A 22,739-nucleotide genomic window follows, 5' to 3' on the forward strand; every position below is an offset into this window, starting at 1 on the left:
TGTGTTCTCCAGCATGTTTTTATTTTAGTGGAAAAAACTGCAGGAATCAGCCAAACTTTAAAGTGCAGTAATGGACAGTAATAATGCTACACTGTCATAACAACTGTTGAAATAAATAAAAACAAAAATTCTATTACATACATAAAAAACAACTTCTTCCAGCTTGAGTTTACCAAGTGTAATATATCTCAGGATACAGAATGCAATGACACCAACAGTGGTTAGTGCATTTTTTTGTATAAAGTAGACAATACAACTTGAGATTCATCCAGTATTGCCTTAAGTAGTTAACACAGTGTTGTCTCATAAAAAGACCTGTCATGTCACAGTGGTCGTAAATGTGAAGGAATGACTTCCAGTATGAAAATAAGACAGTCCTTGCAAAGATCAAGCACATAAGTCAAACAAAATAACACACAAACACATTCTCACACACACACACACACACACACACACACACACACACACACACACACACACACACACACACACACACTACACAAGTAGGCACCATTCCCTTGAATATAACATGTCAGGGGAATTACCTTATAGCTGCTCCAACTTGCTGGTTCACAATAACAATTGTTCATAACAAGTTTATATTATACTGTAGGAGTTCAGATCCACTGGCCATGTGATGCCAGCAGCACAATTAGCTTTTCTCTGATTGTACAAAGCATATACTTCTGAAATGTACTAGTTCCAATAGTACATACAAGTGCTGATAAAGTCAATGCCTGCAAGAGGCAGGAGAATTAATTGAAAAGAATGCGACCTGTGGTCTTCATCCATGGCAGAGCACGTCAGTCTCAAACTGCAGCAGCTGTCCCATGAAGGCCAGGTTGGGGGAGATGACCTGACGCCGCTGCTTCACAAAGTCAAAGGCCTCATCCAGCTTGACACGCTGCGTGTGCATGAGGTAGGCCAGACATATGGTGGCAGAGCGGGAGATACCTGCCTGGCAATGCACCAGCACCCGACCACCACTCTGCTTCACTGAGTCTGTAGGCGGAGAGTGGAAAGAGGAAGAGAGATCAGCATATTGCGCTTCATTTCACATCAGTTTTTTTTTTTTTACATCATAGAGAATGTTTCACAAGTAGAAATACAAAGAAAGCTTTAAACTGAATGACTGAAGAAACAAACAACCTAGAAATAAAAATGCAGTCACTATTCACCATTATTGAAGTTATAAATCCACCTCTGTGTCCTACTGAACTAAACTTTACAAGGTAAAAGGGGTCAAAAGAAAATAATAAGAGGCTAATAAATTTCTCTTCTGCAACAGACGATTACACTGTTGGTCCATAAATCTAAGCTACAGAATGGATTATAGTGTACAAGCTGCTTAGAGAAATGTTTTGGATATTTCATGTTTCATCAAGAGTGTAAAAAGATGACTCACTCAACTAAGAGGAGACTAATTCACTGTGTGTTCGGTGGGTCTACTGACTTTGTTACATAACAGTGAGCAAATGATGACTGAAGTTCCATCTTAAGGTTACACTTCACACAGGTTGGGAGCTCTGGATGTTTAGGGGAGAAACTCACCGATGAAGGCGATGGCTGTGGAGAAGCAGGATCTGATGTCAGCAGCTAGGCTGTCCTCCACAGTGAGCCGCAGGTACTGAAACTCCCCCTCATAGAAGTTAGGGCATGTGGAGGAAACGTTGAGCACAGCTGTGATGCCCGCAGCTGCGAGGGTCTCTCTGCGGGAGGAGTGGATGGCACTGCCCAAAAACAGGAAGGGCAGCAGCTCCACTGGACCACCCTGCAATTTACAAATTCAAGACAGAGTCCATGTTTAAAACCAAGAATAAAAACTAAGCAGTTTGGTCTTTTTATGCTATCAAATTTTAGATTGTTTTTTTCATTTGAACTCTTTAATGTTAAGTTGTAAAGGTTTATCTTACCTGATCATATGCTGGTGTCCTCCGACCTGTCACTATTGGCTCTGGTTCCACTGCAGAGACGTGATTGCTGGCTGAGCTGTAACAGAGCTCTGGGCAGGCCTCTGAAAATCCCTCAAATCCACCTAAATGGAGGTCACACAGTATTAGCTAAAGTCATCTTTATATATAAGCTATGGGCCTATGATTTAATATGCAAGTTCATGAAGTTTGTTTATCCTTTAGGTTTGATTATGGAGATTAAACAAGTTACACCCTTACATAAAAAAAATACTTGTATTAGCTCAGCTTACATATGATCAGTGCATAGATAAGCTTATTAGTAAACACATAAGTAGCTCATGTTTTGAGTTTTTGAAGTCAGAAAACTTCAAAAACTCAAACTCAACAGCCTGAAAGGACACCTTTTGGTGCATCAACATAGACTGAAAAAGTCTAATTACCTTGCAGAAAGCAGATCTGCGTCTGAACTTCGTTTTGCAGGGCGGTGAGCAGCATTTGGGCCACGCTCTCTGCCTTCAGCTCGGCCACGGAGCGGCTGCTCTCATCCACCACCACCACCGGGGAGAACTCCCCGCGCCGCAGCCGGCCCAGGAGCGCCTTGTCCGGGATGAGCCACTCCAGAGCCACCACCGAGCTCTTGGATCTACGACGCAGCATTGAGTTCCAGTTGACGTTTCGGGACTCGCAAATGTGCGTAAAAGAAAAATCGAGGAAAGGTCTGCAGTCGAGCACCACACAGCCAGCAGAGGTGTACTGTTCCCGGGGGGTCCTGAGTATGTGAACCAGCTCATTGTCACTTATTTCCAAAGGCTCACTGCTTGAAGTCATGGCTTAAATAAGTCTATTTAAAACAAGTTAAAACTAATAAATAATAAGCAAGGCCTATTTGTTTTTAACGACTAAAATAGGCTCTCAAAGAATAAAAAAGATTTTTTTTTTTCTGTGCGAATTTTAAGATAATAAAGAACTTTTGGAGATGATTTTAAAATCTACTGTAAATATATCTAGAGAGCACGTGTTGAATTCTCCGTCAGGTCTGTTAAAATCATCTTTACTGTAGTTTGAGTTTCACTTGTTCATTGATAACAGCTGTGAGAGGGGCGGGGTCACCGCGGCCCCTCCTTTGTTTTCCACAAAAGGAACAACGTCACAAGCGGAACGACCATATATAGCCTGACCGTCACTCCTCATATGGACACTGACGTCAAATCTGATTTTCCTACGCGCACTTGGTCGTTTGGGGTTATCCAGTGTTTTTATGTTAAATGAGGACGTTAAAACCCAACCGCCTCTAGTTATTTAGGTTAGATTAAACCTGAGCTTCTCTATGCCACTGCATTACAGCTTCTGTTTTCATGCAGATCACACACTAAAGTAACACATTCCTCTCAATGTTTTCCCTTTTGGTTGTTGCTTTTTATTTTGAGGAAATGTTGCACTGATAAAATACCAGAACAAGTTTGAATTGCTTTGTTGCTGCTCTGCTGGGAAATCTATAGCACATGTATCTTTCTTCTCTATGACAGTCTATTACACAGCACAAAAAATAAAATCCCTGCCTCACAATAAAACAGCTGCACGGTGCACTGGATATCATTTTTTCATTAATAATGCTAAATAGTAAAGAGGACACATTACATGGTTCTTTGTAAGAAAACAATGAATCGGAGACGGTTGGTAGGGTGTATTCCTGTTAAAAAGGTTAGACTCAGGAAGCCATGTTGGCTTTTTGTTGGTGACCTTAAAGTTTCTTTAAAGTTAGAACAGTTATTTAAGATGAGTGACTTCTCTTTTTTGTAGTTTAATCTTCTGGTTTTAAGTCTGTGTCCTGATTAAACTGATTCATTTTTTAATGTTAAACTTGCTTTGAAACTTTGATTGTTGCTTATTTAGTTGTGAATATTTAGTGAAACACCTTAGAGTTGAAGTTTTAGGGGCTTAAAGTATATCTCAAGAGCAGTCTTATTGTGCTTTTACTTGAGTAGTTGTCTCAATTCTAAATATGTAATATTTAAGTCCAGTAATTCTAAATGAGTAGGATATTGTAGATTTCTTTCCACCACTGGATAACATTGTCCTGTAATCTACAGAAAAACATAGTTTATGTACAGTGTGTAGTGTGGGACCATTTATATCAAAGTTTAATCTGATATCTTTGTCCTAATTTCCTCACAACCCACGTTCAAATTACTCTGCCTTCCCACGTACGTCTCCCACTCAAACCTCTGACTCCACTTTCTTCACGTTCCCACTTCCCTTCTTTCCCTCACCGCTGCCTGCTGGCCCCTCAGCAGCACTCCCACTTTGTCATGCTCTCCCCCTGCTGAGGCTGCAAATTCACTCCACACACACATACGCACAGACACACACTTTGGTACACAGTACATCATGGCTGTCAGCAGAGCCGCTGAGCATGCATTTACTGTAGCCTCAATCTGCACTTTGGGCTTGAACACACACGTATAAACCCACAGCGAAGTAATGAGGTCTATTGAGTTGGACGAGTGTGACGTGTCTCTGTGTGAGGGAGTCTAAAAGAATGGTTTCTTTTTTTAACATTCGCCCCCATCTCAGCAGCTAGACAGGAAAAAGCACCGTACATACATCCTGTCACCATCCATGCAGGCCTCAACATCCACACACACACACACACACACACACACCCTCATACTGTATCATCACAACCCAAGCTACATTCGTCATAGATCATAACCCATAACTGACTAAACCTGATGTTTATCAGAAATTACCCTAAAAAACCTGAGCACTGATTGATTTCAGAGGTGACTTATTTACTGTTCCTGGATGTGAAGACTGTTCAGATGTTTCATTATCTTTCCGATGTTAGCACATCAGAGCGTCATGGTTGGCAAGGAATCAGCCAATAATACATCTGGCCTGACACAATGCTGAGAGATGGGTGTGAATTAGCTGTGGTTGATGATGACGACTTTCTACTGTCCTATCGCAGGAAGTTTGACTTTTACATTGAAAGCAAGCTAGGTGCTGACAATAGCACAATTTATGAAAGATGAAAAAAGGCAAGCGTGAGCAGAAATATGACATGTGACAGAAAGAGGTGACTATCTTTTGAATCAACTTGTGTCATCAAAATCTACAGAGAGCATACTGTAGGCAGACGGAAACAGAATTAAAGTCTGGTGATCGTGTTGCAAGAAAACGGTGACATTATAAGTAATGCAAAAGTCTTTCTGAATGAATATTTAGATACATAAACATTTAATGAAACCCTGATGAAAACATCTGCTGCTATCTTTAACCCCACCACGTCTCCCCCCCTCCTCCCACAGGGGGATTATCCAGGATTAATTGGATGACTGGGGCTTTTAATCTCTGAAAAAAAAACACTGTAATCCGGGAGATTTACCTCATCCATTATTCCTCTCATAAACTCCCACCATCACTCCATTCAGGGGGAACGTGACCCTGCTGGGGTGAGATCATTCATGTGTTCTGACAAGCTGGTGCTTAATGTTATGGAAAGTTGACGGTTTCTGGGGGATTTTTAGTGTGTGTGTGTGTGTGTGTGTGTGTGTATATAAGTGTGTGTGTTGCACGCTCTAGTTTTCTTACACCACAAACATTCTTTTTTCTGAGTGAGATCGTAGTGTTTGATTCACATTGACAATCCTAGTTCATCGTTTAGGACAAACAATATATTTATCAAAAACATTTAGACACCCTTTGTGCTTTTCTCACTTCTGTGTTATTTCTAGACATGACTTAGCACTTTGTGTTGGGGAATTTATTCAGCCACTGACAGAAATATCCAATATGAAGTGAGTAAAACCTCCCTGGCATTTACTGTATGTACTGTATACAGTATTTTCATCACACTGTGTTATGTGTGTTTTTTCCCTCCCTCCTCCTTCTGCTCGGCTTCTCAGCGGCTCTCCTCTGACTCATCATCATTCTACAAAGATCACAAACACAGTAATGCAAATGTTCCAGTCCCAACTTAACACAAACAAATAACAGAAAAACCTGTCCATCTAAGTTAACACTTGTTGATTTTTGTGCTTAAGTAACTGACATCACTTCCTGGAAAAAGTGACATATACTTTCAGAGAAAACAGCTTAATGGCGTAATCGGTCAATTGTAAACAATAAACTTATTTTTGAATCTATTGTAGCTTCATATATGACATATACCTAAGTTTCATACATCATTATTCATTCCTCAAAGTATGACTACATGACCACTTCCTTCATCTCGCATCTTTTAGTTTGTCATGCCCTCTGACTGTTCCGTGTCACATCCACTCCTTCCTGCTTACCTCCACTCCTCTCTTTCTCTCCTCCACCCACTTATATTACTGTCTCTTACCCCAGGACAACTAGGAGGCCTACGCTCGCTGCCAGACTCAAAGCAGTAACCATGACGATGACTGGCACCAGCAGGCCCGCAGTAGGTTGAAAAGGTGAGTAGTTGTCTCCGTGGGGGAGTGAGGGCAGAGTGATCATGGGTCGGTGTGTTTGGTCAGGTAAATGGGAGACTGTGAAGAAGGAGTATGAAAAAAATAGAGAGATGAGCTCTTAGAGTTGTAGAACAATATTTGTGTATAGGAAAATATAGAGGCAGGACATTACACCTTTCAGTTTAGAAGTAGTTTTTATGCATCCTCTGATTGGGATTATTTTGTAAGGCAATTTCATTTGCGGTATTCTGTATAGCACATTTCAATACAGTTAAACCTAATATGCTTTGTATTAAAATCCATACAGCAATAAGGAACATGTATGGAAGAAAAGACTACATAAAATACAAGAAAGCTCACACAGCGATACAAGGAGAAAAACCACCAACACACAAATACTGTATATTGACATACCCTGCCCTCCACCCCACAAATACACACATAGGCAGTAACTAATTATAAGCCTTTAGTTTACCTTTTGAACATGTAGTAAATTGAATTTCTTTGAAATTAACTGTTGTGTTTCTAATTTTGCTTGCTACCTCATGGATATCCTTTAACATGTGCTGAAAGACTAACATTTAAGGAGCACTTGTACACCATGTCATGAACCCTCCTCCTTGAGTCTGTTTCCCTGCCTGACTTTCCTGAACGCACACTGTTCCTGTTGCCGGACAATGAGGGCAAGGCGGGAAACCCAGGATCATCTGTAATCTGCACACCTGGTCCTGATCATCATCTCTACACCATATAAACTGTGACCTGACATCCATTCCCTGCTGGATCGTTAGCATAACCAGTATGTTGTGCTGGCGTGTCAGCTTAACCCTTTTGACAGTTAGCGTTGCTGCTCTGTTGCTTGTTGCTGAACTGATTCCTGCTCCGTTGTCTGCAGTTTCGCCTGAGAAATTCTCTCCACCTCTGCCTGGCAACCTGAACCTCCAACCATATTGAACCACCAAGATTCCTGTTTCCCAGCTCTCCCCTTCCAACCCACTCGTCCCCACCTTCAGCCCCCATCACCTGGACTCACCTGTCTCCACGTTTAGCATTACCTGTGTTCTTCAATAAATACTCATCTTTTTTCACCACCTACCTTGTCCTGGTCTGCATTTGGGTTCTGTATCTGAGAAATTGTGACACACCAAGACAGACATTTGACTAATCTTACAGTTTTATAGCACACCATTTTACAGATCTTAAAGTGTAGTATTTATTGCCAATTATTTAAAGTTGACAACTGTTTATTGGAGTATTTGTTCTCTTATGTGGCAACTATTAAAAAGTGCTAAATTAACTTGGATGGGATGTCTCCTTTTGCCCTTTCAGCATTAAATTGTCTGACCATTTTTCTGTGATGTCATGTCTAAAAGCTGTACTCTACCAGCGAGTAGGAAAGTGACTTGGTAGAAGACGGTTCCACTTTGATCCTGCAGAGAGCAGCGATACGTTCCTTGTTCATCCATATGCAGCTGATTTAAGACAACAGATGAGTCATCTGTCACTACCAAGGCTTTGAAGTCACTCTCGATCAGCTGCGCACACACACACACACACACACACACACACACACACACACACACACACACACACAGACATTAGGAAGTGATAGTTGTAAGTTAGTGGGTATGAGACAGTAAATGTCTATTCATGATGATACTGTACAGCTAAATAAGGAACAATATAATACAAGGGAATCAGGAAGTATGAAAAGTGGTTTTAAAGTGATAAGCTACACATTTGAGAAAGAGCTAGTGATGACAAAGATACCGTTTCAGTTCCTGGCACGCCAGGGGCCCAGGAGTAGTGGTACTCTGGTCTTTCCAACAGAAGACGATGCCATGGAAGGAAACAGTTCAACACTGCCTGGCCTCCCTCCTCAGCCAGCACTGGGTACTCTGGATAAAGGGTGAAAGGAGAGAAAAAGAGAGATGCTTCATTCATTTGTGTCAGGATAACTTGAATAATCTTTTTCATTAGCCGTGCACATGGACTGGAAGCAGCAGTGCCTCGCTTAGGGACACATTTACACACGTGTGACAGCATGTGTCCATGTACACTTAAATGGTGCACTCTTAGTACAGAGAATAGCCTTCATCCACTCACCAACATCATGCACACACACACATACACACTAACAAATAAATAAAAATATACCACCGCAGTCCAGCTGGCCAGAGGGAGAGGGACAGATGTATATCTTGTAGCGACAGGAGATACAATCTATTACTCTTTGTTTCAAAAGACCTGAAAATCATAACACACACACACACACGCACACACACACACGCACACACACACACGCACACACACACACACACACACACACACACACACACACACACACACACACACACATGCACACACACGCACATACACACACACGCGCGCGCGTGCACGCACACACACACACACACACACACACACACACACACACACACACACACACACACACACGTGTCCTGTAAACATGTACTGAATATATATAATAAGTACACTTTGTGCAAGGATTTACAGAGGGAAGGATCAGACAGAACAAACTTACCACACTTGTTGGGGCACAATCCTGAGGTAGAGACAAACAAATTATCTGTAAATAATGCATCTTGTACAAGACACTGACTTATACAAAGTGCCCTGCCTCAAGCTGTGCAGAACACCCACTGTTATTCATGCCAATTACCATCACGAATAAATGTGTCCAAGTGTTTTTCTAGGATTTTCCTGCCCTTCTCCAGGATCTGAATGGCTTCAAATGTTACAGATCCTTTAAAAAAAGAGCAGGCTTTATCTTAATATATGGTGGACTTTGATCTGATTACAGTGTCATATCTAAATGTATTCAGTGGTATACAAGGGAAGACATTTGTTTCTCACCAGTGTGCTTGGTTTTCAAGAAGCGGTCAAATTCACTCTGGTACTCAGTGCTGGCTCTGTACAGAGTGGTGGGATCTGAGCAATGGGAAAGAGACAGTAATATTTAACTGATTTTAATATTTTACAGTTTAGGCATCTCACTTACGGTATACTTTAGTTCAGAACAAATTAGGACCATAGCAGTAAAAGCTTTAATTGACAAATCATAAAAAAAGTATAGTTGCCTGACACTATTAAAAAAAAGAAAAGAAGTAAAATAAGAGACAAGATATGAAATATAAGTTGTATTAGGTAAATTATCAGCATACTCCACACTCATGCCATGTTGTTTCATGCTAAACCAGGTCTCGATCTCACCAATGACTCCCTTTCGCTCCTGGCTGGTCTCTCTGTAGGTCACGTATGCATGATCACAAATCTTTTTCATTTCAATCTGGTTGTTCACAGTGGGAGCAGACAGGACAAAGTCCTCGAGTAGGAGCCTGATCCTGCGGTCACACTGCAGACAGGCCTTGGCTGCAGGGACACAGCAGAGCAGGGACACCAGCACCAGCAGCATTTGCCCTATGTATCCTGAGCTTCCTGCACATCAGGATGAGTCACTTTGTCTCCTGGGATTTTCACTTAGTGCAGTTTCTGAAACAGAGTTGCCAATTATTACTGCAGCTACAAACATCTCTATTACTGTTACTACAACCAAAGATTACCATCTCTGCTGCAACCCTGCTGCAATCACCAGAGACGGTTCAGTTACAGAGAATTTTTTGTTTTCACCACTCATACAGCTGCTCTTACAGCAGCAGGTACTTTTAATGTTTCTACTGCTACAGTACCACAAGTAATAGTGTAACTCCCATCACTTCTGTTTTTACTTTTAGCATCAGGTCATAATTCCCATTGCCAAATATCCTATAACAATTGCTGTTGGGTCCATGCTAGCCTTTTTTGTTTTGTTTTCTGGGGCAGGTTTACAGTGCAGTATGTATAGTAAAGTGTTTTCTGTCAATTTGGTTGTGGTAATTTCATTTAACACAAATGTATTAAGGATTATGCACACATGTTTAGGGGCTGAAACTAACATTTATTTTTATTATTGATTAGTCTGCATTTTATTCATCAGATCAATCAATTATTTAAGGAAAGGTATCTGATCCAAGATGGATCCACAGATGGCTGCCTCAGTGTGTTGGTGTGTGCATTGTTTTATATTGTACATATTTTTCTATAGTATTTATATATTTTTTTATTTTCTCTCACTATGTTTATTGTTATGCATTGAAACACCACAGCAAATTCCTTGTATGTAAAAACCTGCTTGACAATAAACCTGATTCTGATTTCACTTTCCCAAAGCTCAAGGTGACATTTTCTCTTAACTGCTTCTGTGCGACTACAGTCGAAACCCACAATTATTCAGTTTAATAACACATTAGATCAGTGTTTCTCAAATGGGGGTACGTGTACCCCTAGGGGTACTTTGGAGGACTGCAGGGGGTACGTGACATTTTTTGCAAAATGTTTTTCAGTTACAAGGCTGTAGTTACTCTTACTGTGTTTTTTTTCTCCAAGTCTGTCAACTTCTTTTGAAGGTTTTGTGTCTTGTTTTGACCTATTCTTGCATTTCTTCCTTACTTTTTCCTACTGTCTTTTTTTTCTTCAAAGCTTTTGTCTCTTTTTTTCAAAGTTTGTCGCTTATTTTAATTTTTTGTCACTTTTGTCACCCTAGTGTTGCCTTCCTTCTTTCTACTGTTTTTTTTTTTTTCTCTAAGTTTTTATTACTATTTTCGACCTATTTATGCCTTACTTTCTTCTTTCTACCGTCTTTTTCCAAGGTTTTGTCGCTTATTTAAAAGTTTTTGTCGCCTTTTTTCATTAGCATTTAAATGTTTTCCAGGTACAAGGCTGTTGTTTAGTAAATCTATCGTTGACATCGCTGTATTGTTCCTCTTTATATAGACTTTTTTTTTCTACCAAAAAGTATTCGTGCTGGTTAGGGGGTACACAGCTTAAAAAAACTGTTCAAAGGGGGTACATTATTGAAAAAAAGCTTGAGAACCACTGCATTAGACAACAGAAGACTGAAAGTTGTAAATGTTTGGCATTTTTGCTAAAAATTAATTAAACAATGACTTGATTAATTAAAAATGGTTGATTACAGTTCAGTATATCAACTAATCGATTCAAAGATTGATTGCGTTATCTCTAACCATGTTAACCTAATATAAACAAGAACAAGCTAACTACACTTTGACTCATGACCACTCTACAAGTCCAAAGGATGAGCTCGTGATATTGTACTGTAGAGTAGCAAAGTTCCCAACAACATTGAGGTTAAAATTAACTAACTAAAATTACCAAAACCAACTGACACTCACAGTTGGAAATCCAGCTTTGGCTGTCTAACGTTACTTCTCTTACTTCTGCTACCAATTTACAAATACTTTTTCTACTGTTGCTAGTAATGTGCTAATAATATGAACAACAACTAAATAGAATTTCTGCATGGCCAAAAAAGATAAACAAAGATACAAAGGAGCTCCTGCTTTACAATGCTCTTCCGTTGTGTCATTCAGCAGCTCTCCATTCATTTATAACGTCTTGCTGCCACCCAGTGGTAGAAGGAAGCATGTCACAGTCATAACAACATTATTTGCTCTGGATGATCTCACCCATGTAGCTGGTTTGTTCCATAGACAGTTAAAGACAGGACAGTTGTACAATCTCGGTGCTAATCCAGGTGTTGATTTGGTACCATGGCATAGTCTGTAAAACTAAGGTTGGCACCACACAGTCCAGGCCGGTCAGATTCCGCTGTTATGAGCATAGACTGTATATTATTAATAATATACAGTCTATGGTTATTAGCTAGCTAGCTAACTAACCTAGCGTTAGTCCCTAGACCTACAACCGCAATAGAATGGTCTGTTCACCCTTCAAAGTAGTTAGTAGTTAGTAGTTGCAGCTAGGTTCAGGTTAATAAAAAACGATAAAAGATGAAATAACGTTACCACGAAGTGTTTGATATTTGAATTCAATTGTTTCCATGGGCAACGGTAGCACTTAAAGTAAAAAGCTGCAGGCAATACTTTTAAAATAATGTTGATAATAGTTACATTTATCTATCTTATATTTGCCCTGTGGTTCGAAAATTAAATTTTCTGACGGGAAACAAACTCGAAAGCTCTTGATAGTTTCTTTTTGGATACTCACACTACATTTCCCACAAGCCCATGAGTGACAGATAAATGGACGAATCGCTCGTTTCAGGGCAACGGCTGGAACTTCAAACCGCTCTGCGGCTGCGCAGTGGACTACTGCGCTCACAGCTGTACACATTGACCCCGAAGAGTCAGATGCGGAGGTAAGATAACTCTGTTTATTTGATCACAGCGCTATAAATGACAGTTTCTAATGTATTTTCTAACTTATTTGTGTGTTATTGACATGGCCAACATAGCTTTTAACTGTAAACATGACCATTTTCAAGCCCAATTCGTGACAACCGGGCCGGTTACAGTATAATTCATGTCCCGATGCAGCGTCAATAGTCCTGTTGACGAATGCTTTTATGTTATCGACCAGCCACTGCCACATAGGACATGTTTGGTCAGTTAATTACCTTGACACTTTTGTGGAAATTAGGCTACATAAAAACATCTGTTGGCGCTGTGCGTGACCATCATCTAGCAAAGCTTAAGCTAATGTGAACACAAAACCATAACTTAGCAGTCACTATGGAGGAAACGTGTTCCTGGTATGAGCTCGCTGCCCGGTAGGAAAACCTGCATAACCTAAACTCACAGAGTAAAGTCTCCTGTGTTGCACTGACCAAAATGGTTATTTGCTGCTTTAACGTTGTACCAAATCTAACTGTTAAGCGTTTTGCATTGCATACATTTGGACTCCATAACCAGCACAATTACAATGATTTCTGGTCACAATGAGGAGGTTAATGTACTAAACAGTAGTATTAACAGTAACAGTAACATTTCACCATCTCCATAAAAGACTACTTTAAGCATGATAAAATAGTGTGTTCATTTTTTTGTTTCCTTGAAAAAGCAGTGAGTGCTAATATTCAACTCACGACACAATGTGTCATGGAATTGCTTGTGCCATCAAGGCATTTTGATTTGGTGCAGTTTTGTCTGTAATTGTACACACAGAGAAGGTAAAAGATCTTTTTTCTAACAGGCTTGAGTACACTGTCTTAAAGAAGAAGTCAAGTAGGCAGCAGTCTGTCTGTGAAGGGCTGCTTAAACTACAGGAACACAGTTTTTGCAGAGTATGCATTTGCAAGGTTTCCTTTCCTCCCTGCTGCATTGCCACAAACGCTTCATCACAATAAAATAAGAGGGTTGTTCTGGAGGATAAAGATCCCTATTGGGAGGTTAAATATGGTTCTGTTGTGGATGATTGGCCTGTGCTCTTAAAAATTGTAAGCTTGCTGCAGTGCCATTATTTGGGGGCTGCTTAAATAATATTTACTCATGTCCAAGGTGCTCTTACCTGAGAGATCAATGTAATTGAACCATGCTGACATGGTGTCTGACTTTTCTCTGATCATAGCCTGTTTTTATGGTGTCATTTTGGTTCTGTTACTATTAGTGCCTCCGTGGCTACAGAGCCACCTACCTACCATTTACCAGATTAAAGCTTCTGTGCTCTCTCTCTGCTGGACGCTGCTGCTGAACTATGCTGCAGGAGACACTTAACAGAAAGTGCACACGGTAACATATAGCTTTATTGGAGAGACTAACACATTTGGTACACTAGTGTGGTGGTGGTACACATATAGCAGCACTATAAGGACATTTATTTGGAGATGCTTGTGTTTTAAAATATTAATTCTTTTTTTAAAGAATCATTGTACAATACATTGTTTTAGAGAATATTAGGAAACAGAGACCATGCATTGTGGAACGCTCCAAAGCTATTTATAACTATAGTTCCTGGAGAATGTCAGTGGTAATAATTAGAACAGGATTGTCAAGCAACACCCTCTGTAACGGGGTTACATTAGACCACAACACTGGAATTGAACTAGTATGCCTGGCAATATATTATTATTTTACATACACAGTTTGTTTGTGTATTCTCCCATTCTTACTGGACATTAAGGTTGATCAGTGTATGACATGATAATATCTGAAGTGGCTTATTTCTTTTACTTGACATGTTTTACACATCGGGCCATGATTCAACTGAATATTGATCTCTGTTTGCCTAGGTCTGTCTCGCAGGTTTGGACAAATCAGCCCTCATTCAGAAATGGAGACATTGCTAAAAATTGGCAGGTAGACATCAGGCTTTCCTTCATCTCCACTACTGCCAGTGTGCAGTAGATATCTTCCATTTTCACAGACACTGACAGCAAGTTAACTACAGCTGTTCACTCCTGCCACTCCCCCTCCAAACTTGCTTCCCTACACACCTCACGGCCTTAAGTCTTCAGTATGTATCATATTGTCCCGGTGGCTCCTGGGGAGCAGCAGACAGCCGGGGGAACTGGTGGTTCTCCACTGAAGAAGAAACTGGCTCGTGAAGGTCGGCCCCTGGTGATGGCAGGCATGTTAGGCTGTGTGTTGGTGCTGGCTGCAGTGGTTGCCTGGTGCTACTACTCCGCGTCCCTCCGTAAAGCCCGGTTGCTGAAGGCTGAGCTGTTGGACCTGAACAAGGACGGTTTTATTATTCATAACCAGACGGGGGCCGTCATCTTCAGTATGACCTTCAGGTGGGTTCATTGTCGGGATTAATTTCATTATACTGTAGATTAATCTGTTTATTATTGTCTTGATTCTTCTTTTTGTCTATAAAATGTGAAAAACAAATTACAAATACTCATCAGAATTTTTTCAGAGACCAAGGTGACATTTATCAAATTGCTAAGTTTGCCTAACCAACAGTTCACAACCCAAAGATATTGAATTTGCAATGAAATAAAACCAATAAAAGCATAAAATGCAAAGATTTCGTAAGCTGGTACCAGAGACTCTGCTTGGAAATTATCGAAATAATTGCAGATTCATTTTTTGTCAATCAAATTACCATTTCAGCTTTACTATAAAGTATGGGAGATGTGGAGACATTTCAGAGCAATCAAAATACAGAGTAACGTGAACTCCCCTAATAAACAGTGTGTGCTTGTGAAACTCACAGCCAGTAAATCTTGGTTGTTGTTACATATATCCTTTTTTGTTTGGCCTCAACACAGTTGTTGTTCTTTGTGTGCTGAGCCGTACTAAAAAGCTGCCGGTCTGCAAATGTGCGTTTGGATAATGGAAAGCCACACAAGGCAGACACATGATTACACCCTTAGGGAAAACTGATTTAGTAGGACATGCTTTATCAGCAGAGCTCACATCGATAGTAATAGCTTAGTACAATCTAACTGCACTTGGAGTAAAATAGAGTAATAGGGCAAACAATAACTTTCTGTATTGTGATTACATTTCTTCTCTGTTGTAGTAATTTTACAGTCTACTTATTATATAGGCTTATAATACGTAGTGCGGTGCTTAACAAGGTAATTTATATATTCTTCCCCTCTGTTGATGCTCTCTCCCAGGTCTGGCACTCTGGATCTGGACTCCTGCTCAAAGGAGGGAAATATTCTGAGCTGCACTCAGTCAGATAGTGGCAAGCTCAACTTCTTCATCCAGACGGTTCAAACAAAAGACACCGTGATGTGTTACCGTGTTCGCTGGGAGGAGCTGCAAAATAAGCGCTCAGTGGAGCACGCCATGGCCTATAACGACTCTCATTGGTATGGAGGGGCAGAGACGGCAACACAGCACTGGCCTATCAGGATGCAGGGCGAGAAGGAGCCGCAGCCTTTCATCACCAGTGATGTCTACTTGAATCGGAATGCTTTCGGGGGAATCTTAGAACGCTATTGGCTGTCTTCAAATGCGACCGCCATCAAGATTAATGACTCAGTACCTTTTCATTTGGGCTGGTCAGAGAAGGACAGGACACTGAGGTTCCAGGCCCGATACCAGGACTCTCCCTTCAGACCCCCAGAGGGTCAGCAGGCCTTACCCGAACTCAGCTATAGAGTGTGTGTGGGGTCGGATGTTACCTCTATTCACAAATACATGGTAAGTAAAGACATACTGTGGTTTTTGTTTTGATGGTAAGAGCACAGTCACCAATCATATTTCCTATATAACTTTTAATTATTCACATAAGTGCAGGTTAGTTAAGTGTCTTGAAGTTAAAACTTAGTATGCGTTTAAACTAGCCTCAGTATGATAAAATAAGTAAAGTCAAAGTCTGAAGCATTGCTTGTTGGGATGTTTTGGGTCAGGTAGGAATTATTTACATTTGGATACGCACCAAATAACTGCACAAGAACACTTAAAGATGCATGTGTTCTCTTCCAGGCAAATTGTGAGTGAAGATGACAGGAAATGCCAGAGCAAAGTTGTAGTATTGGCTGGATATTCATCTAAATCATAATGTTTTCTTAAATGCTGTAAAGACAGACATTTTATCAATAACATTTATCATTTATCTACCAAAACCACCAAGAAGTCTCTGGTTCTAGTTTCTCCATTGTGAAGATTTGCTTTTTTCTGTTGTATATTACTATAATGTGATGTAATGTTTGTTTTGAACTGTTGGACGATAACAAGACGTTTGAAGGTGTAACCGTGGACTCTGGGAAACTGTGATCTACATTGCCGTACATTTTATAGACTTAGATGATTACTTCATTAATCAAAACAAACAATAGATTAAATCAACAAAAAATGGTCAGTTGCTAGGCAAGGCAAGGCAGCTTTATTTGTATAGCACATTTCAGCAACAGGGCAATTCAAAGTGCTTTACATAAAACATTAAAGAGCAGTTAGAAAACGATTAAAAAAACAAATTAAAACATTAAAGAGCAGATAAAAATGATTAAAAACATTTTTTTCTCCGACCACAGGTCCTTTTGGCTCCGGTTACTTGGTGTTTTCGTTACCCAATACAAGATTGCAGTAGTTCTACTTTTCACTACGATGTAGCCGTCGCTACAAAGCTTAGTTTAATCTCGGTAAACCTTGCTAAATCCGGGACAGTTCACAGTCTGTCTCTTGATAAGTTCACAGACTAAATCTGACCAGTTCACAGACGTGGTCCTTGTATGCATAATCTATTGTCACACCCGTGTTTTCTGAGAGGTAATATTTCAGAAATATGTCCGTTATCTGTATTTTCGAGGCTTTCGCATAGCTCTCATAGCCGGAGGAAATTTTTTTCTCTTCCTCCTCTAAATCCTGTTTTTAATCTGTCACACCTGCGTTGGAGAAATTCTCAGAAATATGTCCGTTATATGTTCAAAAATACCACTAGATAAAAGACAAGAATAAAATTGACAGTGCAGTATAAGAAATTAAAAAACTGAGATATAAAATACGCGAATAAAAGTTACAGTGCAGTATAAGAAATTAAACATTAAAGAGCAGTTATAGAATGTTATACAGTGTCATCAATGCAACTTCAGTATAACAAATGAACAGTTATTTAAAGAAAGGCAACATCAAAAAGATAGGTCTTTAGCTTTGATTTAAAAGAACTGAGTTGCTGCGGACCTGCAGTTTTCTGGGAGTTTGTTCCAGATATGTGGAGCATAAAAACTGAACGCTGCTTCCCCCTGTTTAGTTCTGACTCTGGGGACAACAAGCCGACCTGTCCCAGACGACCTGAGAGGTCTGGGTTAGAGGTCGACCGATATGGGTTTTCTCTGGCCGATGCCGATCTTTAGAAATCAGGGTCAGCTGATGGCCAATAAATGCTGCCGATTTTAATTTGGCCGATATGTGCTTGTTTTTAAACCTCTATTTCAAAGATAAAATGTAACACTAATATACACAGAATTTCTCAACAAAAACATTTATTGAACACTTCACACAGCTGTAACACTGTATATTGTATAAATAATGTATGAAAAATATATTAAATAAACGAAACAGGTAAAAAGAAAATAAACTTTGTCAAATAAACTTTTCAATGAAAAAATAAAGTTTAGTGCACTTAGCAGCATTTATTAAACTTCTGAGAATACAAATCTGCAAGCTTCACAGAAAGTGACATGTTATTATTAATCTCAACACTATTTCCTCCTAACTCCTGTTGAATCACAAGACTAGGGCTCTCTAAAGTCAATTCTTGTTTGTTAGATCATTGTTCATTTGTTGAAGTGTTTTATCTGTGTTTTGGGGACCCTACTGTTAGGCTAGAGCACTAGGCTAGATTTCTGTCATTCAAACAACTCTTAGTTGTAATTTAAAACTCATCCAGCCAATTTAATAAAATTAAGGGTTTCATTCGTGCTCAAGTCCATAGATGCAGTTAATGGATACAGGCAAGGAGAACTGAAGGCTCTGTTAGCAACGATTAGCTCCAGTTAGCTCCGTTAGAGGAGTGGATGAGACTGCCACGGACAGGGGTAACAACCAGACTCTGATAAATGACATTCGGGGAGCTTCCACAGCAGTGTGGCCGTGGTGTTTTGTACGGTTTTATTAGTACAGTTAATCCCAAGGCAAGAACACCAGCAATATGCTACTACTAACGGTAGCGTCTGAGCCTGAAGTGACTGCGCGAGACACACGGCGCAAGACTTCACGAGGGGAGGGGCTGGAGGCAGCTGGTCTGGGTGCGCTGTAAAAAAATGTCGCCTATTCATATTTTTAACACTAGGCAGCCCGCAGATGCGCCTGCCTATTAATCGGCTTGATATACTGGGATATTGGCCGATGCCGATTATGTAAAAAAATGCCAAAACTCGGCCGATTAATCGGTCGACCGCTAGTCTGGGTGGGTCATAGTGTAGCAGCAGATCAGAAATATATTTTGGCCCTAAACCGTTTAGTGATTTATAAACCAGCAAAAGTATTTGAAATCAATTATTTGAGGCACTGGAAGCCAGTGTAGAGACTTCAGTACGGGAGTGATGTGATCCACTTTTTTGGTCTTAGTGAGGACTCGAGCAGCAGCGTTCTGAACCAGCTGCAGCTGTCTGATTTTTTTTTAGGGAGACCTGTAAAGACTCCGTTACAGTAGTCTAGTCTACTGAAGATAAAAGCATGGACAAGTTTTTCCAAGTCCTGCTGAGACATAAGTCCTTTCACCCTTGATATATTTAAAGGTGGTAATAGGCTGACTTTGTAATTGTCTTAATGTAGCTGTTAAAATTCAGGTCTGAGTCCATGACTACACCAAGATTTCTGGCTTTGTCTGTTGTTTTTAACATTGTCGTTTGAAGCTGAGCGCTGACTTTTAATCGTTCCTCTTTTGCTCCAAAAACAGCCACTTCAGTTTTTTCTTCATTTAATTTAAGGAAATTCTGGCACATCCAGTCGTTATTTGTTCAATGCACTTAGTCAGTTGTTGTATTGGACTATAGTCCCCTGGCGATAAGGTTATATAAATTTGTGTGTCATCCTCATAACTATGGTAACTTATTTTATTGTTTTCCATAATTTGAGCCAGTGGAAGCATGTAGATATTAAACAGAAGAGGCCCCAGAACTGAGCCTTGGGGAACTCCGCACGATATATTTGTATGCTCAGATGTATAATTACCTATAGACACAAAGTAGTCCCTATTCTTTAAATAAGACTCAAACCACTTTAGTACTGAGCCAGAAATGCCAACCCAGTTTTCCAATCGGTCTAGTAATATGTCATGGTCGACTGTATCAAATGCAGCACTGAGATCAAGTAATACTAAGACTAAAATTTTGCCACTATCTGTGTTTAAGCGGATGTCATTAAAGACTTTAACAAGAGCTGTCTCAGTGCTGTGGTGTGGTCGAAAACCCGACTGGAATGCATCAAAACTGTTGTTTAGTGACAAAAGGTTGAGTTGTTGAGAAACTGTTTTTTCAATGATTTTACTTAAAAATGGAAGGTTTGATATCCTATAGTTGCTCATTAGTGACGTGTCTAGATTGTTCTTTTTTAAGAGTGGCTTAATGACTGCAGTTTTCAGGGCCTGTGGGAAGATACCTGAGAGAAGAGACGTGTTTACAATCTGTAGAAGATCTGTAGCCAAACAATTTGAAACATTTTTTGAAAAGGCCCGTTGGTAGAATATCAAGGCAGCAGGAGGAGGTTTTCAGATGTTGTATAATGTCCTCCAGGTTTTTACGGTTAAATCATATGGAATTGGGTCATATTGGAATCTGTTTTGCCTGGTCACTGTGACAACACATACCCTGTACTCGATATGGAAGCACTGACTGTTTGTCTAATTTTCTGAATTTTGTCTTTGAAGAAGGTGGCAAAATCATTGCAGGCCTTGGTGGATAAAAGTTCCGATGCTACTGGTACTGGAGGGTTTGTTAATCTATCGACAGTAGCAAACAAAGCATGTGAATTATTATTGTTTTTGGCAATAATGTCCGAGAAGAAGGACCGCCTTGCATTCCTCAGTTCCAATTTATAAGTGCAAAGTCTCTCTTTATAGGTGTTGTAGTGGACCTGGAGATTAGTTTTTTGCCACCTGCGTTCTGCTTTTCGACACTCTTTTTTTCTGTTCTTACTAGTATGACATTTCTCCATGGAGATCTTTACCTTACCAGAGACAGCCTTGACTTTAGTGGGAGCAAAATAACATTTGTAATTTTACAATTGAAATTGTCTACAAGCTCAGTGACTGAGACCCCTGAGAGGGTGGGTGTGGAGGAGAAAAGCTGAATGAATGTTTCACTGGTGTTGTCAGTGATATACCGTTTTCTTATTAACTTTGTTTGGACACTTTTGTGCACAGAGATAGTGCTATTAAAGAAAACACAGGAATGATCAGAGAGAGCAGCATCAGTCACCACAACCTTGGAAATGTTCAAACCCTTCGAGATAATCAAGTCCAGAGTGTGCCCATTGTTGTGTGTGGGCTACGTCACATGCTGAGTCAGTCCATAGTTCTCAAAAATACAACACAGTTCTTTGGTCCCTCTATCCTGGGGGTTGTCAACATGAATGTTGAAATCACCAGCAATAACTACACAGTCAAAGTTAAACACAAATTATAGACAGCAGTTTAGTAAAGTCGTCAAAGAAGGATGCACAGTATTTAGGTGGCCTGTAGATATTTAGAAATATAGGTCGAGGGGAGGACCTTAGCTGAAGAGCCACATATTCAAAAGAAGCAAAGTTTCCATAAGATATTTGAGTACATTGGAATGAGTCATTAAACAAAATGGCGACTCCACCTCCTTTCTTATTCGCTCTATTCTCACTCATAAAACTGAAGTTAGGGGGAGCTGACTCTATAAGAACAGCATCACTGTTATTATGGTCTAACCAGGTTTCAGTTAAAAACATAAAATCAAGATTGTGCTTAATAATAAAATTGATTAAAAATAATTTACCCGCCAAAGACCTGACGTTTAGTAAGGCTAGTGTTAGTGTGTAAAAATAATTATCTGTCTCGTTTTTTGGGACAGGCTGTGGCTGACGAGGAATGGATGCTAGATTTGCTAAGTTGACAGTTTTGTGCTTCTTTTTCTTACTTAGCGGATTCACCATTCTTTTCTATTACCTATCACAACATAGATTGAAGAAGAATTTAATACACAGGGCCCAGGCTTGTCCTGGAAAGAGTCATGAGTGCCACTAGGCGTGCAGCCTGGACCCAGCACATATCAGTTAAAGCTTGTTGCATTTTGTACACAAGCATACTTATCAGTCTGGGGAGAAGGAGTTAGCTGCCGTCCTTGAGGGGGCAGAGGTGCCTGGCATTTTATTTTCAGTGGTTGAGTCAAAACGGGGTCAGTTTGATGCTGGGGGCGAATGATGGGAGAAGGAAGTGGGGCAAACTTGATTCCAGCATCTACCAGCTGCTCCATCCGGTCAGTGAACCCCAACATGTGGCAGGGGGAAACAGGGGAAAGGGTGAATGGGGAGAGCGATGGATCCTCAAAGTCGTCGGTGTTGGTAAGGGAGTTTGAGGAGTGTTGGACGGGTGAAAAGGGGGGTTGAGATTTTTCGTCTCCGCTCTGTGGTCTCCCATGCTCAAATCTTTGTTCAGGTGGGGGCTGTCGTGGATCACTGCTGCACTTTGTTGTGTCTTCCTCTTGTTTTGATTCATCTTGTCTCGTGTCCTTGGCCGCGGGAGCAGATTTGTGGCGCAGAAAGTAAAGTAGGCTAGAGGTGAACAGCCTTACTCCTGGCTTGTTAAGGAAAAGTCCATCTGCTTTAAAAAGATGTCTGCGGTCCCAGAAGATGTTAAAATTGTCAATGAACCGCAGAGAATGGACAGTACATGCATATGAAAGCCATTTGTTCAGTGCCAACAGTCTACTGAATATCTCAGCTCCTCTTCTGACTGGCGGTATAGGGCCACTGATAAACACCTCTGCGTTTAGGGAGCTGACTGTGTTCAGCAGATCCATAAAGTCACGATTCAGCACTTCAGACTCTTGCTTTACAACATCATATTTTTCACAGTTGGGTGTGCTGCCACGATATCCGGGATTCTTTGGGCCAAGTCAGACACCATGTCTTTGGGAAAACAG

The 22,739-nt window shown here is 40.4% G+C and overlaps 3 protein-coding genes across 9 annotated transcripts in view; 1 reads left to right on the forward strand and 2 right to left on the reverse strand.

Moving 5' to 3' along the window:
* Nucleotides 1-2,803, reverse strand: dusp2 (dual specificity phosphatase 2). Of its 2 annotated transcripts, XR_004894990.1 has the most exons (5): nucleotides 2,354-2,803; nucleotides 1,914-2,035; nucleotides 1,552-1,771; nucleotides 493-1,002; nucleotides 1-427 (listed from the first exon to the last, which is right to left on the reverse strand). XR_004894990.1 is itself a non-coding variant. In XM_031305224.2 (4 exons), exons 1-4 carry the CDS (start codon nucleotides 2,739-2,741, stop codon nucleotides 785-787), a joined length of 948 nt encoding a protein of 315 aa, XP_031161084.1. In that variant the 5' UTR covers nucleotides 2,742-2,803; the 3' UTR covers nucleotides 1-784. The 2 variants fall into 2 exon arrangements, 1 of the variants encoding a protein (XP_031161084.1); XM_031305224.2 differs by having other exon boundaries at nucleotides 1-1,002.
* On the reverse strand, nucleotides 2,803-12,518 carry LOC116053980 (izumo sperm-egg fusion protein 1). Of its 5 annotated transcripts, none has more exons than XM_031305221.2 (11): nucleotides 12,343-12,430; nucleotides 9,848-9,865; nucleotides 9,587-9,810; nucleotides 9,230-9,304; nucleotides 9,036-9,119; nucleotides 8,898-8,918; nucleotides 8,510-8,599; nucleotides 8,123-8,250; nucleotides 7,737-7,887; nucleotides 6,262-6,430; nucleotides 2,803-5,847 (listed from the first exon to the last, which is right to left on the reverse strand). In XM_031305221.2, exons 3-11 carry the CDS (start codon nucleotides 9,786-9,788, stop codon nucleotides 5,766-5,768), a joined length of 1,002 nt encoding a protein of 333 aa, XP_031161081.1. In that variant the 5' UTR covers nucleotides 9,789-9,810; nucleotides 9,848-9,865; nucleotides 12,343-12,430; the 3' UTR covers nucleotides 2,803-5,765. The 5 variants fall into 5 exon arrangements, with proteins under 5 accessions (XP_031161081.1, XP_031161083.1, XP_035847254.1 ...); XM_031305223.2 differs by lacking the exon at nucleotides 12,343-12,430 and adding an exon at nucleotides 12,238-12,324; XM_035991361.1 differs by lacking the exon at nucleotides 12,343-12,430 and adding an exon at nucleotides 11,899-12,216.
* Nucleotides 12,432-22,739, forward strand: part of LOC116053978 (myogenesis-regulating glycosidase-like) — a 16,401-nt gene continuing 6,093 nt past the window's right edge. For both annotated transcript variants that reach the window (XM_031305216.2, XM_035991336.1), the window contains exons 1-3: nucleotides 12,432-12,590; nucleotides 14,473-14,963; nucleotides 15,798-16,329. In XM_031305216.2, coding sequence (XP_031161076.2) covers nucleotides 14,686-14,963; nucleotides 15,798-16,329 — 810 coding nt within the window. In that variant the 5' untranslated portion in view covers nucleotides 12,432-12,590; nucleotides 14,473-14,685. The remainder of the gene's footprint in view (nucleotides 12,591-14,472; nucleotides 14,964-15,797; nucleotides 16,330-22,739) is intronic.

This window comes from Sander lucioperca, chromosome 2, assembly GCF_008315115.2.
Source record: "Sander lucioperca isolate FBNREF2018 chromosome 2, SLUC_FBN_1.2, whole genome shotgun sequence".
NCBI lineage: Eukaryota > Metazoa > Chordata > Actinopteri > Perciformes > Percidae > Sander > Sander lucioperca.

Bases quoted from the DNA above. Each gene is read 5' to 3' on its own strand.
- dusp2 (XM_031305224.2), bottom strand. From the start codon at position 2,741: ATGACTTCAAGCAGTGAGCCTTTGGAAATAAGTGACAATGAGCTGGTT. The intron at 2,036-2,353 runs GTAATTAGACTT...ACCTCCATTTAG, and splicing joins GCAGATCTGCTTTCTGCAAG to GTGGATTTGAGGGATTTTCA. The intron at 1,003-1,551 runs GTGAGTTTCTCC...CTCCGCCTACAG, and splicing joins CACAGCCATCGCCTTCATCG to ACTCAGTGAAGCAGAGTGGT.
- LOC116053980 (XM_031305219.2), bottom strand. From the start codon at position 9,788: ATGCTGCTGGTGCTGGTGTCCCTGCTCTGCTGTGTCCCTGCAGCCAAG. The intron at 8,251-8,509 runs GTATATTTTTAT...CCCTTTATCCAG, and splicing joins TGGCCAGCTGGACTGCGGTG to AGTACCCAGTGCTGGCTGAG. The intron at 5,848-6,261 runs GTAAGAGACAGT...TGATCTTTGTAG, and splicing joins GGCCTCCTAGTTGTCCTGGG to AATGATGATGAGTCAGAGGA.